At 35.6% G+C, this 17734-nt stretch overlaps 1 protein-coding gene across 4 annotated transcripts in view; it reads left to right on the top strand.

Moving 5' to 3' along the window:
- Positions 1-17734, top strand: part of STRN (striatin) — a 67505-nt gene that overhangs the window by 24779 nt on the left and 24992 nt on the right. For 3 of the 4 annotated variants that reach the window (XM_014876692.2, XM_014876708.2, XM_014876684.2), the window contains exons 6-8: positions 10641-10776; positions 12609-12744; positions 16362-16472. In XM_014876692.2, the coding sequence (XP_014732178.2) occupies positions 10641-10776; positions 12609-12744; positions 16362-16472 (383 nt within the window). The remainder of the gene's footprint in view (positions 1-10640; positions 10777-12608; positions 12745-16361; positions 16473-17734) is intronic. The other variant, XM_088161356.1, reaches the window with a different exon arrangement.

The following is a 17734-nucleotide window of genomic DNA, read 5'->3' as shown; positions in this document are numbered from 1 at the left end:
TTTTACTGATGAATAGACATATGCAAATGTGACTGAAATTAAGGTATTAATTTCTGTGTTTTAATATTTCTAATACTGTGGGAAGTCAATCAAAGACAGTAAAAGCTTTTTCTTAAGTAATGTTAAAACTTAAGAGGCTTTTTTTCCATTTTCCTGTCTTTTCCATGCAGAAGTAAAAAAGAAAAAAAGTAAGTTAAACCTAACTCGGCTTCAGAAAAACAATCTGTTCATTCTTGTTTAAGATTTTGTAGTTGCAAAACTGGAAAAATAATGAAAATTATGCAGAGTTGTAGGAACAACAGAGGTAGCTGTTTCCAGTAGTAGCACAGCTTTCCTTAGAAATCCTCACTCTTTTTTCCTTTTCTATATTCACGGGGCAAAATTCAAGACCTTTATTTTCTAGGACCTAATACTGTTATATATGCATCCTATAATCTAAAAAGGATTTGTAAGATTTAATTTATACCCTCCTGATAGCTGCAGCAACTTCAGGCCAACAAGTTACATAAGGGCAGAAGTTCATTGTTACGTAATTAAACATAATGCTGTGAGATGGAAAACTTGAATATGTGAGAACCTGCAAGCTACTAAAATATATTGTGTTGCTACATAGTTGACAAGTCATGTCCTTTATGTACAGCAGCTTTGTTTTGAAGAACAAGGAATGCTTGATAGCTTGCAATAACAGTTTTGGTTAGATATCTGGTGAAGGGGAAGTGTGTAAATAAAGCTTCTTCTCTTACATTTCAAAATTTATTTATGTCTATTTACATAGTTTTGAAATAGGTGGATATGTGTATAAGGATACTTGGTACATGAAATACAGTGACAGTGGTTTTGATAGAGTAGTTTTGGATATATTTGCATTTCGTTCCTATCTGCTTGATTTTAGATAGATCTGACATTGGGTTTAACACTTCGTAGTTTACCCTGTGGCTTAGGATATTCACCAATGGAGAAAAATAAATTCCCTTTCATTGTGGCTGTACAAGCTTGTCAGCTGCAAGGCTGGTAAGACTGTACACTTTGAAAAACTGTTCTTGCTTGTGATGCCTGGGATTGGTCAGACTGCATTATAGAGCTTAGGGAAGTGTTTTGATTAATGAACAAGAAGGGACTTCCACAGCTTTACAATGGAAAAATTATCCAGGGTTCTTGTTCAACATGGTCCTGTCAGCGTTCATGGGTGATTTTGAATTTCTGGTTGTCCACTGAGATCTCCCTCGCTGGAAGGAAAAGTCAGGATTTACCACCTCTTTCAGTTTTTCTTTCAGGAACCATTCTGTGGCTTGCTTCCTGGCAGAGACTGCCTGTTACTTAACAGCTATTTCATCTTGTGCTACCTCACTGTTCCTGTGGCGTGTGGCACTGTTCACCGTCTTCCAACTGCATCATTACTTGCCTCTGAGATTTCAAAGTGCAGCTTTGTGGTAGATACAAAATCAGAAATAAGCTCATATTTACCTGTTACCTGCCTTGTGTAATGACGACATTACTTCAGCTTATATAGAACAGCTTCTCTTTGAAAAGTGTAGCATTGAATAGATGACACAGGTCTAAGGCACATGGGTGTTACTCCTGAAATCAAATGGAATTTTTAGTGAGTATTTGAAAACCTAATTCAACGCTTTCCTACCTGGTTGGCAGAACTAGGTAAAATTTAGGCAACTCAGCTTAATTCTGGCTTACAGGTGAGGAAGGTGCATCCTTTGGATCATCCTCTCTAGTGCTAGTCTGCTTACTGTGAGGGCAAAACTACTGGCAATTCCTTTAGCAGGCTCTTGTTATTCCTTGTGTTCATGTAAAGTGGAAAATGGATTTGGGCTACAGTAGGCTTTTACAGTTGGAAGGAGTGCAATGAACAATTGTCTGCAGTTTGGTAGTGGTAGAAGAGGAAAGTTATGGTGAGAAGTTGGAAGAACAAGAAACCGAAAAAAAACTTAGTGCAATTCTGGGAAGTTTAAGGACATATGTGACTGTTTGCCAGGACCATGAGACACTGGGACAGTTGCAAACTAAAATGCAGACTGAAGACTCTCTTTGACTGTATGGGTACAGTGAAACTGTTCATAGGAGAAAACTTTGCTAGAGAAAAGCCTGTGAACTGCTCAAGCCAATGCAATTTGGCAGATTTTCTAGTTCAAAATATACAATGAACATTGATGTCAAATATCTGCTCACAAGTCTGAGAACACTGGTCAACCTGAAGATGCTTTTGTTACATTTGAAGAGCAGAGCACTGGACAGAAAGTAATGCATGAAAATGGATGTAGTCTAACAAGGAATACACCTCTGTTGAAGTGAGAAAAGACAGCTCATAGTGTGTTTGATCTCTGATCCTGGAAGAGCTGCATAATATACACCCAGTTGAATCTGTGCATTTTAAGTCTATGTTTTAGAAAACTGCATGGAGTGAAAAATGTGAGAAGCAGAGTACAGGACTGGAGTAAAGAGAAATCTTGGGGATGAGAAACGATAAAGACAAATCAATAGGACTTCGGAAAGAATGTGGGTGGATGTGATGAAGATAATGTACAATAGAGCGGAAAATGGTACAGTGAAAAACAGGAGGAATATGGATGTAATGATGCATTTCCAGAATAGGAAAATGGAAGGCACACTAGCTTTTAATTTCCTTAAAGATTTCTCCATATAGCAGTGTAAATTACAGAAAGAACAGATTGACTCAACTGCCTTCTGTACAACTGAGCACTTGTGTAAAAAGTTCCAAAGAAAGGAAAGAGATGGTATTTGATGCTTTTATGCTGCCATATGGTTATCTCTTCAAGAGGAGAGAGGGAGTAATGGCAATAGAAAACAAAACTTCCTTTATATTTTCATTATTTGTTTGATAGTCAACCAATACTTTCTTAGTGAAATGAAAGTGGCGAAGCACAAAATAAATTAGTATTGCAAAAAATTCCAGGGAAAGAAGGAAAGAGCTGATATAGTTCTCAACACAGTCTGACTTCAGCACAGTTTTTGTGTTAAGTGTAGTAATCTGTGCATCGTGCTTGTTGCTGCTGCTCAGCCTCCCTCAGAAATACCTCTGTGACTTGCCCTGACTGTACTGAGCACAGTGGAACCCCACACTTTTCCTATTTTTAAATATTTTTTATGCCTTTGATTGTTTTAAAAATAATTCCTGGCATATTTCCTCTGACCTCGAGGATGTGTGAAGTGTATACTTCATAGTGGGTAGGGAGGATGTTTTTCCTCTGTTCTGCTTATTACAGCTTTTACAGATTTTTAAGTTGTTTGTTACAACAGCACTTGCCTATTATATGAGTTATTTCTTGTCTGTCTTTTTTACCTATTTCAATAGCTGAGGTTTGGACATTATTTGGGATACCAATATGGAGTTGAACCTTTTTGTGGGAAAGGCTAGTGAGAATGTTTGGGGTGATTATTGTGATGCTGTTGCTTTGGTATGTAGAAGCATATGATGGTTAATGTAGTGAAAATAGTTAATACAATAATATTTGTTTGCAGCAGAGACTATGTAACTTGAATTCCGCTAGGCTCTAGTTATTTTAGAAAATTGCTGTCTGGTCCCTCATACCTCTCAGCTTAGTTTTGTATCTCCTACATGATTGCAGTTACATCAGAGAAGTTCCCCTTCCTTTGGTACAGTGATGAACAAACTACTGTTTTCTGACTCTGTTTTAAACCAAATCAGTTTCTCTTCATTCTTAGGTGAAGTAGCCCCAGACTTTGTGTTACTAGCTGCTGCGTGTGTGGCCATACTTGTATTCTTACATTGCCTGTTTATTTGCTGATGTACAGATCCTCTTCAAAACTTTAGCACTCAAGAAAGACTTCATGTGGATTTTGAATGCACCCTGCAAGATTTTGAATATATAAATGAAATGTTAACATGAGCTAGATATAGTCCTGTTTTCAATTATTCCGTGGAATTTAAAAGGGAATCAGTTTTCAGTTTCTTCAATCAGCTCACTTGCATTACAAAAGATAAGTACCACTTGGCATGACTGGACTCAAAAATAGATACTAAAATAATAACCTCATAATAATGGTTTAAATTCCTAACACTTGCAGTGAGAGGAATGGGTGCTTTCTCCCAACAAACTGAAACAGAAACAAAAGCTTCCTGCAAATGTAGCTTGTAGCCTTGAAAACATGAAAGTTCTTAAGTATCTTTAGTTCACTTATTACCTCATTTTAAGTAGCTTTATCTTAATGAGTGAAACCTAAACAGTCAAATTAGTTTACCTTCTTGAAGGTGTGTATTTGACTACCATTTAGTATGAGTGGAAGCAACTATAATAAAGGAATAGAACTGGAAAGGAATGAGGATATACCAAATATATGTGTATACATAGCATAGATATGAATGTCTATATATAAAAATGATATAGACTAGTTCTTGCTAAGGGTTTGATCATTAGAACTGTAAATAGCCAATAGAAACTTCTTAAAGAAAAATGGTCCTGAGTGATATATTAGTCTCTCTGAAACTTACCTGCTGCCTTTTCCTATTGAACTGCAGAGAGCTTCCACTACCTATACTTTACATGAGCAAAAAGGCATCAAACCTCAGCATTTGAGAGCAAATCTGAAGACCTTTTCAAAGATTAAACATTTTGAAAACTTTATCTTTCTGATATAGAACAGCTGACCCTTCAGTGAATGAACATCTTTGTATGCCAGAAGACGTTATAACTCTTTTGCATCTCTAAATCCTATTAACACTGGCCCAAGTAATGAAAGTGCTGTGTACTGGCTGATGAATGTTGTTTGTTGACTAGCTTATAAAATGGTTTATTTGGGAAAATACCTCTCAATTTATAAACCTCAGGTAATACCTGCCATGAAAAAGATTTCCTAAATAGTATGCAAGTAGATGTTGAGTTACAAAAAAGGGAAAAAAAAACCAAAAAACAAAACAGTAAAGGGAATAAAGCACATAGATTTTGAAATTTTTTTTCACCTTTTTTTCTGTTTCTCCCTGCTTCCATATTGCAGTGATCTAACAGACATTTCAAAGGTACCTGATTTAGACCAGATCTGGACACTTTCAACAGATGCACTAAAGCAGAAAAAAAAAACGTAGAAAATTTGGGGGTTTTTTTGTGAAGAAAGAAGTACAAATGGACCACACTTTTAATTGGCACCATTCTATGGCTTGAGAGTTTGAAAGATGCTTCTTGGAAATGTCACAGTACAGAAAAATGGGGAGAAAGAGACAGAAGTGCAGTTGGAGAGAGAGAAGCAAAGAGAGGGGAGGTGAATAGAGAAATAACTTTAAAAGTTTCTCTGGTATCTCAAATATTAATACTATTTTTTATCCTTTATAAAGCTTAGTTGTTTAATATATTATAGTTAGCTGACTAGATTTGGCAAGAGAAGTGTCCTAGCTTTTTAAATGTCATTCCTTTGTGATTCCAGTTTATATCCAAACCATTTTGTAAGTGTTGCTTACCATTTGTAATACATATTGCACTACTTCCTGCATTGTGTGATGTGAATTCATAGATTTCAACGGTTGTGACAGACTGTTAGCCTGGCCTGTGTTCTTTGTGTGTAAATTTTGATGACTCTAAGTGTTCCGTAGTTTATAAATTATTTCGGTATTTTCTGTGCTGCACTATGAAAGATTTTACAGTGTTGAACATCTAATGAACTGTTTTTAAAGACACTCCTCATTGAATTTGCATGCATTTATTTAATGAATACAGTGTGAACAGATAGAATTTAACTAGTCACATTGAAAAGACTGTTTTAAAACATGTGATAACTAAATTCTGTGGGGAATTAATAAAACTTATGAAGACTATGCAGTAGCTATTTTCATAGTAGTAGGAAACCGAACCAAAGAAAATGGCTCAGGAAAGAGTTCGGTAGAACAGCTCTGAATGCTGGATCACAACAGGTTCTTTCCAAATGTACAAGCTCCCAGAAACATTTCTCAGCCTAAGCTGAACTTGTATTTATTTAACTTTATTGTGGTATTTCTTCCTGCTTCTGAATTTATCAATAAAATCCTGGTTTTATTTAAGATAACTTGTGTATGTCGTGGATAAAATAAACAAACAGGAAAAGCCTCTGCTCTTTCCTTTGAGGCTGCGAGTAGGACTGAGGCAGTTAATGGCCTTGTGGTTGGACAGTTCATGGGAGAAGTTTGAGGCTCTCCCTGGACATGACCACAGACTTTCCAGAGTTATTATCAACAAAGGAGAAGGTAATGATAGAAGTATAGATTGTGTTAGTTACAAAGAAAATACATGTCTATAATGTGACTTTAGTCTAAGTTAAATTTGACTTTGCAATTTGCAATGAATCACGCTGGGAGCAGGAAAGGTATCATCAGCATGCTGTTCAGCTTCCACAAAAGAACTTCACCTTGCCTATAGGTTATGGTTTCTGCATTTCACTCATTTAGAAACAGGATTTGTGTTAAGATCATGAATATTGAATGTTGAGAGCAAATACGTTCAGTCTGAACTATACGTTTTTTAAAGCTGGTAATATTTCAGTGTCAGAAAAAAATGAATTTTTACACATAATACTTGTCTCAAGGCATGTCACTGTTGGGCAGAAAATGAAGAGTTGGTCTTATGCCCTGCAGAGCCCAGCAAAGCTAGTCTTTAAATAGTGTATGTGGAATATCCATAAATCATGATTTTTTGGTTTCATGGGAAGGTATTATTATTTTTAGTCTTAAAGCGACCAAGTGTTTAACAGAAATATGAATAATTGAACATCCTACAAAATACAAATTGGGATCAGATTTTCACAGCCATCACAGCTGTGCAGAATTCTATCAGCTTCTCCTGAGGAGGAAAATATTCATGCGATTTCAGTATCATGTTTAAGGGACATAAGTACTTTGGTTACCATCCCATTTGTAACAAGACTTTTGTGTTTTAAACAGGAAAACATTTCTTATCTTTAGGAATCAGAAGTTCCCTGTTGCAAGAGTGATGTTCACAAAATCTGTGCACTGCCCATCTGTTGCAGTAAGATGGAAAACCCAGCAGCATTAATCTAGCTACAGTTACCTTCTGGCAGTACTTACTGTTATGCTCATGAGAAGCAGTTAGTCCTGTTGTACCTAATTGTGGGTAGGCAGGAATAGCAGGGTAATCTCTGCTCCAAAGAATTTCCTGTCTACTTGGATAAGGCTACTGGAAAGGAGGATGTAATGGACAGAGTTAACAGTATGTGATAGAAGATATGATACTGTTTAAATGATATGATACTGAGTCAACTGGGATGAGACCTTCAAGGAAAGAAGACAAAGTTAGGTGCTGGAGAGAAAACTGCATGTGAGAGTGTGGTTGCAGAGTCCAACTGAGAAAGGAGCAGTGGGAAAGAGATTGAGAACAAGCAGCTGAGGAGCACGGGGCTGAGGAGGCCCTGCTGCAGTCTGGCAGCTCTGTGCTCTCTGCTTTGGCAGGTTCTGTAGCTTCTCCTGCTGTCTGGGGGTTCTGGTTTATTCTTCCCCAACTGGTTTTCTTTAGACAGCATGTCTGGGGAGGAAGGAAAAAGCTGCACCTAATTTCTTGCACTTTGAAAATTATGTTCTCCCTTCAATATGTTGTGATACAGGACAGTTCAGAAAAGAGGAATTGTGCTTGTGGAGATCTTTTTAGGGCTTTTGGTCTCTCTTTATTTGCAACAGGTGTAGTCTTGCTTTACTTATTCTTGTAATACCACAGTTTGTATCAGTCCCCACTTTTGGAGTTTGATTCTATTGTTCTTGCCCATTGATTTTTTAAAAAAATACCCAAAGCTACAAAAGCCCTGGAAATGTCGAATTGTGTTTCTTTTTCTAAAATGGAATTTTAAGTTATTTATTTTACTACCTTATTTCTGTATATATTTTTTACCCTTCTGCATTTTTATGTTGCTTTGGGAATGACCCCCTAAGAGAAAAAAACTAACCAGGTGGAAAATTAATTAAACAAGCAAGCTCGAAATTGCCATCAAAGTACATAGCATAAATTAGTTAAGGCCAGACATTTTTCTTCAATACATTTTATGATCTTCCTAAGTATTCGTGCTGACAGCATTATCCAAAATGCATTATGTTCATATGCTGCTAAAGGATAACAGCTCAAATTATTAAATTACCTTTACTTTGACTGCTGAAGTTTATTGGGGTACAGTATAGGAAATCAGCCTGTCTGTCAACTTGAAACTATCTTCCTGTAGAACCTTTGAATAGTTTAAATATTCTGTCTCTTCTGTTTTCTTTTTTGATTCTCAAGAGTTCTTTCTTGGAGTTGTATCTTAGCACAAGTAATCTTCTCTGGCACTATGCTGACTGTACATTCTTGTACTGTGCAGGAGTTTTGAAATACATGATAAATAAGCTACTGTGTTTCCCAATGCTTGAGATGCCCATTTACCCCTACTCCCCATGTAAGTGCAGATACATTATTATGTATATATATCCTGCCCACTAAAATGTGTATTAGTTAATAGCATAGTTAAAATCACAGCTGTTAATCAAAAAAAGATATAATGTCTTTTGGTAGTCACTTTGAACTTCAGCGTGTGAGAGTCAGGTTTAAGAGCAAATGAGTACAGAGCCAAGTCTGGTATGAATTACTGCAAATAATTGGACCTATGGAAGGATATCTGTTTCTTAATAGTAAATTCTCTTAATTAAAATTTTATATTCCATGTTTGGTGTTAGTTCATACATTGCTGTTTACTGGAGTATATCTGAAAATTGCTATTATAAATCATCAGCCATAATGTTTTTACATGGCAAAATACAGAGAAAAAAACAAGAAGTGGTTGTGCTTGGATGGTTTAGTCAAATGAAGCATGTTACAATTGTTGTCTTATCAAGATTTTTCTGCTGGAAACAGGCAGACAACCATATACCGTAGGGTTTCTGTGAAAATGTACATTATTTCTACAGATTCATGAAGTGTTATAGGCTGCCAAAGTAGTGATTACTTAAGGAAAAATAAAAATATTACAGAGTGTTTTCAGGTTTGTCATAGAAACAAGGATCACAGTACTGCAGGAAGCAGGGCAAATTCGAAACATACTTAAGATTGTTCTTACCTAAGGTAAAATCTAAGTTAAGATCTGGAAAAGTGGAAGGAATATTCTCATAAAAACCAGTGATCATGAAAACATACTGTACATCATGGTATATTATGCTGCTGTGTATGCAGCTTTTCTAATGGCAAGTGAAATCTCGTGGTATTTTTGAGTGATAAAGGTGAGCAAATGAAAAAAAAAAGAGTAGCAAATTGTCCTAAGGAAATGCAGATAAAGTGGGACTATGAAGAAAGCACTTTTGCTGATTGTTATCATGGAAGCATAGAACTGCTTGAGCAGAGACTGTGCAAAGAAGGGAGTGTGCTGCTTATGATGCCTTATTACACATCAAAGCTTTTGCCCTTGGATGCTTCCTGTAATAGACCTTTGGAAAGTGTTATGATGAAACACTGGAGTAAGTGGGTGATGGACAGATGATCAGGTGTTCACACTGCAGGGAGTTTACGAGGCCTGACTGTATAGCTGTGTTAGTTGATTGAACCTTTTGAAAAGGCTAGCAGAAGCAAGGCACTTGCTGGTAGTAAGGGTGACTGCACAAGACAATTTAGAGTTACAGCTCTGAAAAGAGACAGGGGGAGACTTCTGCTGTTTCAGTGGTTGTGAGAATCAAGATGACGTGCATTTAGTGATGAACTGTGAAAAACTGACTACTGATTAAAGGTAAGAAAACAGTAAAGCTTGTCTTCACTGCTGTAAAGCCATCTAAAGAAGGTACCAGGTTTTAATGGAAGTAATTGTAACAAGTCAAAATGAATAAATTTTCTTCACCACTGTATCTTTCCGGGGTTCGTGGAGAAGTGCATTTTCTGCATAGAAAACACAGGTCCTATTGATAACTTTAGGACTGCTTTATCTGTACTTTTGTCAATGTTTTAAGAATTGTTACAGTCCTGTTTCTTGGATTCTTCCTCTTCAGTTATTAATATAACAACCCTTATGCTTCCTGTTCTGAAGCACTGCCTAAATTTCTGCCACTGCAGTCATAATTTTACCCAATCTTCATCCATTTTCTCATTTGTTTAATGTAAATTGAAATATTATTTAATCATCAGTTATATTTCCCCATTATATTATTTTACAGTGACATGTTTATCATGTCTTAAAAGCTAATAAATGATAGATCTAGAGTTTGGTGTTTCCCAGAAAGGTGAGGAACATCAGCTAGCAGGAGTAAGGTTTTCCTGTACCCCGATGTGCACATGGGAACCCAGCTTGGTAGCTGTGGCTCATGTCCTTGTTGCTGAGGCTTTCAGTAATGGCATAGCAGTATTGATATTGCTTTGGGCACATGTCAGATGAATGTTGCTTTAAAATGCTTTTCAAATAAAAAATTGAAGTGTCTGTCCTAGTAATGGCAGCCATACTAAGAATGGTTGGTTCTAATAAATAGTTTTGTTGGTTCTAATAATACAGTTTATGTCTATTGCTTAGTTCTTTAGCCATAAGAATTTTTACCTGTTAACAGTCCATTTTTACTTGAAAGCTTATTTTAGTCTTATGTGTTGTTGGACATAATAATACAGAACAGGTTAGTAGTTGCAAAAGAGATTTGTGATTTCTTTTGTCTCATGATGGTGGTTGTTGTTGTTGTTTAGGAAACCTGAATTGACTGACTCTGCCTCTCTGCTAGAGACCTTCAAGTTTCTTGAAAATGCAGCTGCAGACTTTAGTGATGAGGAAGATGAAGAAGATATTGAAGGAAGAGAGAAAACAATCATTGATACTGCAACAGTGAGTGGAAAAAATAATTGAAAAAGTTACGAAGAACAGAAAAAGTGAGATTAATGAGGTGCCTATAAGCAAAGTATATGACTGTGTATGTACACATGCAAATCATTAATGCATCTTTATGATGTTCTGTCCAAGCATGTGTGCATAAGAGGAATTATATATGCATTTCTGAGTTTGTGCATACAAGTTATGCTTTGCCACCTTGATTGCTGTAAGTTAGATTAAATTTTCCATGCTGACTAGTATTTTTGATATATTCTGGAACACAATTTTTAAGGTATCAGGTATCCTTTTTTTACAGTTCTCAGCTTAGTTTGAAGGTATTGTTCATAATGTTGCATGTCAATAATTATTCTTGAATATTTATTTAAAAATTATTGATACTTAAAATGACTTGTAAAAATTTGTCATAGAGTACACAGAACTGAAATACACTTGTTTTTATAGCTTGTGGAAGGAAGAAGTGTAAATAGAAGAACTCTAATATAGTTAAGAAATTTTTTTATTTGTTCAGTCTAATGTCTTAACCTCACTCGTGATCTATACTTTGCTATATGATTTGTTCATATGATCACATAGATATATGCAATCAGTATTCTTCTTTAAAATTAACATTTATTCAGTGAATTTGGTTTCCTAAAAATTTAAGGAGATAAGATATGATGGATGTGTTTGTTTTTATGGTCAGTTTTAAGAATTAACAGTAAAAAGCCTATTAGTTTTATGGCATTTTTAAAGAGGATCTTTTCAGATCTTTCCTGTCATTCATGGACTGTGAACTAACATCTGAGACTCTTCTGTTAAGTCCTGTATAGTACTGTACATTCACGAAATTTGTGGAGGAAATGAAGCTTGAAGTTTAGAATTGCTTCAGGTTTAGAAATTGGTTTACTGTATTTAGAGGAAATACAATCTCTTATCCTCCTGAGCTGTGGTTGTTGGACTATGTATTGAAGTCTTTACAGACTGACCCTTAGCAAGGTTCCAAGTCAAAACAGTGTGATTAATGTAAATTATCTATTTCTGTAAAAGTAAAAATTTCAGTATGGTTTTCATGTATCATGGCATCAGCTTACCAGTTGGTCAAATAACTGCAGGGAATCTAAAAGTTCATTTTGATTATTGAGGGGAAAGTAAATTTTTTGTGGAAAGCTTAAAAGTTAAATTCTTCATTAAAACATATATTTTTTTCTTTTACCAGAATTTGCTCTTGAATCTGAGAGGGAAATGCAGTTTAAACATGAAAAGCAACATATTTAAATAGCAATAATATCTGAGAAAGCAGTCAGGATGGAATGACTTATGATGTCTGAGAAAGCCCGTTCTTGTCATTTGTGGGGTTTGGGGTTGGTCTGTTTGTTTCCGGGAGTTGTGTCTTGGTTCACATAGAGAATGATTTCAGAATTGAAAGTTAGGCTATTTTGAGAGAAGCAAAGTGAGTTTGGTTTTGTTGAAGTCTTTTCTATGGCATTCTTGAGTTTTCGTTTGTGACTTTTGTGTTTTTCAAAAATGTTTTAAGAGAAAGTTTGTACATTCTAGTATTAAAGAAAAATATAGTAGTGGTGTAGATTAGTGTTGGTTAATTATCCATGTGATTGATTATTGATGGTCACAGGAAGAAAGAGTTACATGCAAATTTCATTTTCACCTAGAAGTTTGAAAAAAGTCTGTGTACTACTATTCCAGATTTGCTTATTAATGTGTACTTTTCTGCTTCCTCTTCAACTTCCTGTTTGGATTTTGCGTAGAGGACAAGACAGTACTGCATGGATTAAAAATGTGTTTGTAACTTAATTCAGCTTTTTTTCCCCCTGTCCTTTCTGACCCTTCAGATTGTAAGGAAAAGAGTGCTGTCTGACAGCAGTGAAGACAGAGATACAGAAGAAGCTTTGAAAGAGTTTGACTTTTTGGTTACCTCAGATGATGGTGATGGGGAATCGAGAAGTTCAGGAGATGGAACAGACTGGGGTAAGGAAATTTGATGGATCATAGCAGGAGGAAAAAAAAATGTGCTAAGAATATATTGTGACTGATCAGTTCATTGAATGACATCTCTGTCAGGATCACAGCATCTTTTGATTATTTCTACTATTTCTATTTTATTATCAGTAAATAATTGGCTGACTGAAGTCCTCATGGTATAATATTCTTATTTTTTTCTGTACACTGCTTTAATGTAAAGATTCTTCAAGATTTCTGCCTCAGGTCATTTTTCCTTTTCTTTACTTCTAAGGCAGATAGAATTTAAATTTTATGCGTGGTATTTCAATGTATTTTTCCAGTGGCCCATGCATATAAAGGGCTCCGATAAAGCTATATTTTACAATTATGGTATGAAAGTTATGTTTTCATCTTTGCTTTCTCCCACTTTGATGCAGAGAGTAATGTGAGTCATAAAATCCAAATTAGTTGTACTCTTATTGTTAATAATTTAGTTAATATGAACTCTTCAGTTACTCAAACTTTCTTATATAATTTATCAGAACAATGTATCTTTAAGTCTGCTAGTCATAGAGAGATATTTCACAATCTGCTCTCTGTCCTTTGAGGTTTATGTCCTGCAACCCACATTGCCACCATCCACTTTTCCTTGACATAATTATTCTGCCTAAACTCTCAGTATAGAGAAGGGGAGAAAGAAGAGAACTGGTTAAATATCTTGGTGGGAAGTTGTTTCCTATTTAAGCTGCTCTGGAAAGCCTTAAGGATAAGTGGACACAGAGGGAACTGTTGAAGATGATGGGAAATAATGGAGCTTTATAATGGAGCTGCAACTGTGACAGACCAATAACCATGGTGGCTGTGGCTCTCACATGAGCTGTTGGCTCCAAGATGCTGTATTTCACTGAAGCCATGTCCATCTCCTGGTTGGACTCCCAAGTTACTGTTCATTGTGGTGTAGTCTCTGCTTAAGAGGGTGTTGTAATATTATTAGATACTGCATTCAGTATTCTATTCACCAAACAAATTTAGAAATACTGCTCTTAAAAAAAATTGGATACTGCTTGGTCAGTACAGCTATTACTTGTGTCACCAAGAAGTCAGTATGCCAACAGGAGCTTTTTGTTCTCAAATTCACACTTCTGGTTTATTTTTGCTTTCATTGATGACAGCTGAGTACATGTGAGCAGAAGTCTAACAGTTAAAATAAATTGTTATGAAAAGTAGTAGTTTCATTTCTAGAAATGCAAAAGGGTTTTTTTGAAGTTGGAGGTGTTCATGTTTTTCAATTACTTCTTTCACAACCTGTGTCTTTTATGGTAACTATAAGCTTCTTCAAGGAGTTGCTGTTATAAATGTACAGTAGAGTGATGTTGTTGTAGTGAGGGACAGCAGGAAACAGAGGAAATTCTTTCTTCATTGTGGATTCCAAGTATTACTGCTCAGTTACAGTTGAACCCATTCAGCTTGAAAGCTTCCTCAGATGTTTTCTGGTAATTTTTAAACTATAAAACACTTGAATAGCATTAGTTCAGGATCCACTTCTGAAGTTGAATAGAATCTGTGGGACATGTGGGAAGCATGCTGGAACAGTCTTTAGAAAATTAATATATTGGGTGTTGTCCTGGCAACAACACAATCTAATAAAAATCTATTTAAACTTTTTTTTTTTTTTCCCTGAAGGAAGAAAAGAAGTCTTGTCTAGCCAGAGAGGACAAGTATGATTAAAACTTTTAACCTAACTCCAGAAAGACTAGATACTTGTTTCTCTGAAGTATGATTTTCTCATATCTTTTTTGAATTCTTTATGCAATTCTTGCTCATTAATGGTAATTGAGGTATATGCATTAAGAGAACATGACTTAGCCCATATACAATTATTTTAGAGTATCTCTTCAGCTTACTAATGCTTATTTTCATAGCTTTTCTTAAAAGACTTAAGGTGCTAAACTTTGTCTTAAGTTCATCTGACACTCCATGAGTATAAGACCATGGATTATGACTGAGGGTTCAAAGGAGTGAAAGAGCACCTTAAAAAGTATCTTCTCCCTCTGTGGTGCAAGTCTGAGCAGTCAGGCTCTGTTTTCACATCTGTACATCAGGTAGTTGGAGGCCACACTAAGATGCCTTTTTTTGGCATCACTGAGCTCTCTCAGTAGTCTTAGACTCTCCTTGAAGTTCATTTGCCCCAGCTGCCTGAACCATCTTAGTGGCTCCCTTAGGCTTGCTACACTACGCCAATAATAGATACTTAGGACTGTACCTAAAAGGTTTCTCAGTATTAAAAATATTAAATTGGATACAGTACTCAAAAGTATGGTCTCACAAGTACCTAACACAGGGGAAAAGTCACTTCCCTCACCCTGTTGGTTACATTCTTGTTAATACAGCCCAGGATATTGTTGGTTGCTTTTGCTTTTTACTGAATCCTGTCGAATTTGATGTTGATAGAGGATCCCTAGGTCTTTTTCAGCATTATTCATTTTTGACAAGTCAATCACATTAATAACCCATGTGTGGTTTTTATCTCCTGTCCAGTCATAGTGACTCCTTCAAACTGTGATTGATAGTGTTGTGCTTCCTCTACAGACATTTACATTTTGCAGCTTAGTCTGAGGATAAGTTTGTTATTGTTTGTATTTTGAAAGATCTAGAATAGCTTATCAATGTAGAAAGCAAGCTTGGTCTGAAAGGAATTAATCTTTAAATAATAAACTTGAGATTTTCATGAGAAAACAAAGGAAAAAGATAATGCATTTCAAAGATTTTGGAGCTGTAATGGTCATAAAAATATATATAAGGAAAAGCTGTATTACCTCCTCTCCTCTCACAAGTTACTTTTCTAAGCTGCTTCAGGACAGCCGCCATATAAGGAAAAATTACTTGGGGGATTTGAACTCATGTAGCATGTTTTGCTCAAAATCTTGAGATACTGTAGAATTGGAAGGATACTTCTATTCTGTATCATGTCACAGAGGAAGCAATTTGAGGGAGATATTTAGGAAAAAAAACAAACCCAAACCAAAATGTGGTAACTTTTTTTCATTAGATTTGCTGAAATGTTTTGGACTTTTTTACCAAAGATTACTATGTCAGGCCTTCACCTTTTTGTGAAGTTTCATGGCTTTAGTGCTCTAAGGATTTATTTAAACCATGATGACATGAATATTGTGCCTCAGAATTATTTTAATGTGCTACTGCTTTGTGTAAATGACAACATAGCACAAAGACAATAAAATGAGAATTTGAAATGCAATAACACATCATCTGAGTTGTAAAGTTATGTTGACAAGTAACATAGCTGTTGCTTCTAGATATAATAATTCTTTCCCAGGAGGAAAGAAAAAGCTGAGAAATATGTCCTGATTTATTGTAAAGTAAACGTCACTTACGTTTATGGACAGCTATGTGCTTGGTTATGGGAATTAAACACGTGAAACTTCATCTCAATATTTTTAAGAACATTCTGAGCAAACAGAAGTGGAATGTGAGTAGCAGTTTTACAGCTTTCACAAGCTTGGTGCTATTTCTGTCTGTTTAAAATAAAAGACAAATGCCGTTGACAGCAGCTGTTGCCTCCTTCAGTGGAGATCACTTGGTAACATTATTGAAAAAGGATGTTTCATTTGTTTCACTTTGTTTAGAAAAGGAAGACCAGTGTCTCATGCCTGAAGCCTGGAATGTCGACCAGGGAGTTATAACCAAACTCAAGGAACAATACAAAAAGGAGCGCAAGGGGAAAAAGGGGGTGAAGAGTAAGTGGAAAACATTGCACCTTAAAATCATAAATCTCACATCTTTCACACCCTTAATTCTATCTCTCTTTCAATGTTTTCCTAAAATTACTTACTCTTTTACTTTGCTGCTCCTGACTGCTTTCCTGTTCACCAGTTCTCAGGGGTTGAAATTAATGATAGACAATCAAGTTACCCAGTAAATAGTTGGATTAGAGATAACTTCTTCCAACCAAGTGTTGGGTTAGTTAAAAATTCTTGCTTTGAGCATGTTTATTCAGATATTTAAATTGCAAAAGGCATTGTTTTAATACTTCACACTTTAATACAGAAGACTACAGAATCCTTTCGTAGCTGGAAACATGCCAGTTTCACAGGAAGAGTTAAAGTCTGGTATATAAATAAACAAAGAAAGAAGCCAAACTGGAAACTCTCTTGAGTATCCTATTAGATGACAGTGGGAGAAAACAGGTTAATTTCTACCCCTGTTTATACTTGACATTCACAACATGAAAGTCATGCTGTCATCATAATTTGTTATGCAGGGCTCGAAATAGGAAGCAACTATGACCATCAGTTTATTTGTAAATCACAGGATTTATTTATTGACTGTCATACCTCTGGGACTAGCCTTTTAAAAAGTTGGATATTGTTATCCAAAAAAAAAAACCTGGAACAGTATCTGAAATACAGTTTCTAGCCCTGTATTTTTTTTGTTACATTTCTTGAAATACAGATATGTTTTGTAAAATCAATGAGTTTTGATAGATAAGCCGTAAAACTTTTTGAACTCAGATGGAGAGATTAAAACGAAACACTGTATCCATGGCTGTGTTTCAAATACCTAGCCATATTGAGAATTCATGTGTGAAAGATGTATATTAATAGTATTGCATGTAGCCTGGTAAGAAATTTCAGGGATGTTTCTCCCTTTGTGGGAAGATGCTTGTGAATACCAAGGAAATTCTCACTTCCAAAGAGATATGCATAATGATGCAAATATGTCAGACCCTCCCATCGTTGAGGCTGACTTGTTTTATTACTTTTTGTATTGATATTCTCATTAGCTGCTGCTCAGCAGTTGGTTATGGGCTGAAATTATGTTATGAAATACGAAAACTAAACCTCTTCCTTTTTCCAAATTAAAAAATAAAGGTAAATATTTTTTGTCATTTTTGGAATAATTTAATTTACTGGAAGTTAATTGCGAGTCTGACAAGAAGCTGAGCTGGCTAACTAAAGTGTTCATGTTTAACAAAATTGAATTCTAAATTTCTTTATGA

This window comes from Sturnus vulgaris, chromosome 3, assembly GCF_052056855.1.
Source record: "Sturnus vulgaris isolate bStuVul1 chromosome 3, bStuVul1.hap1, whole genome shotgun sequence".
Taxonomy (NCBI): Eukaryota; Metazoa; Chordata; class Aves; order Passeriformes; family Sturnidae; genus Sturnus; species Sturnus vulgaris.
This window is presented reverse-complemented; position numbering and strand designations above follow the sequence as displayed.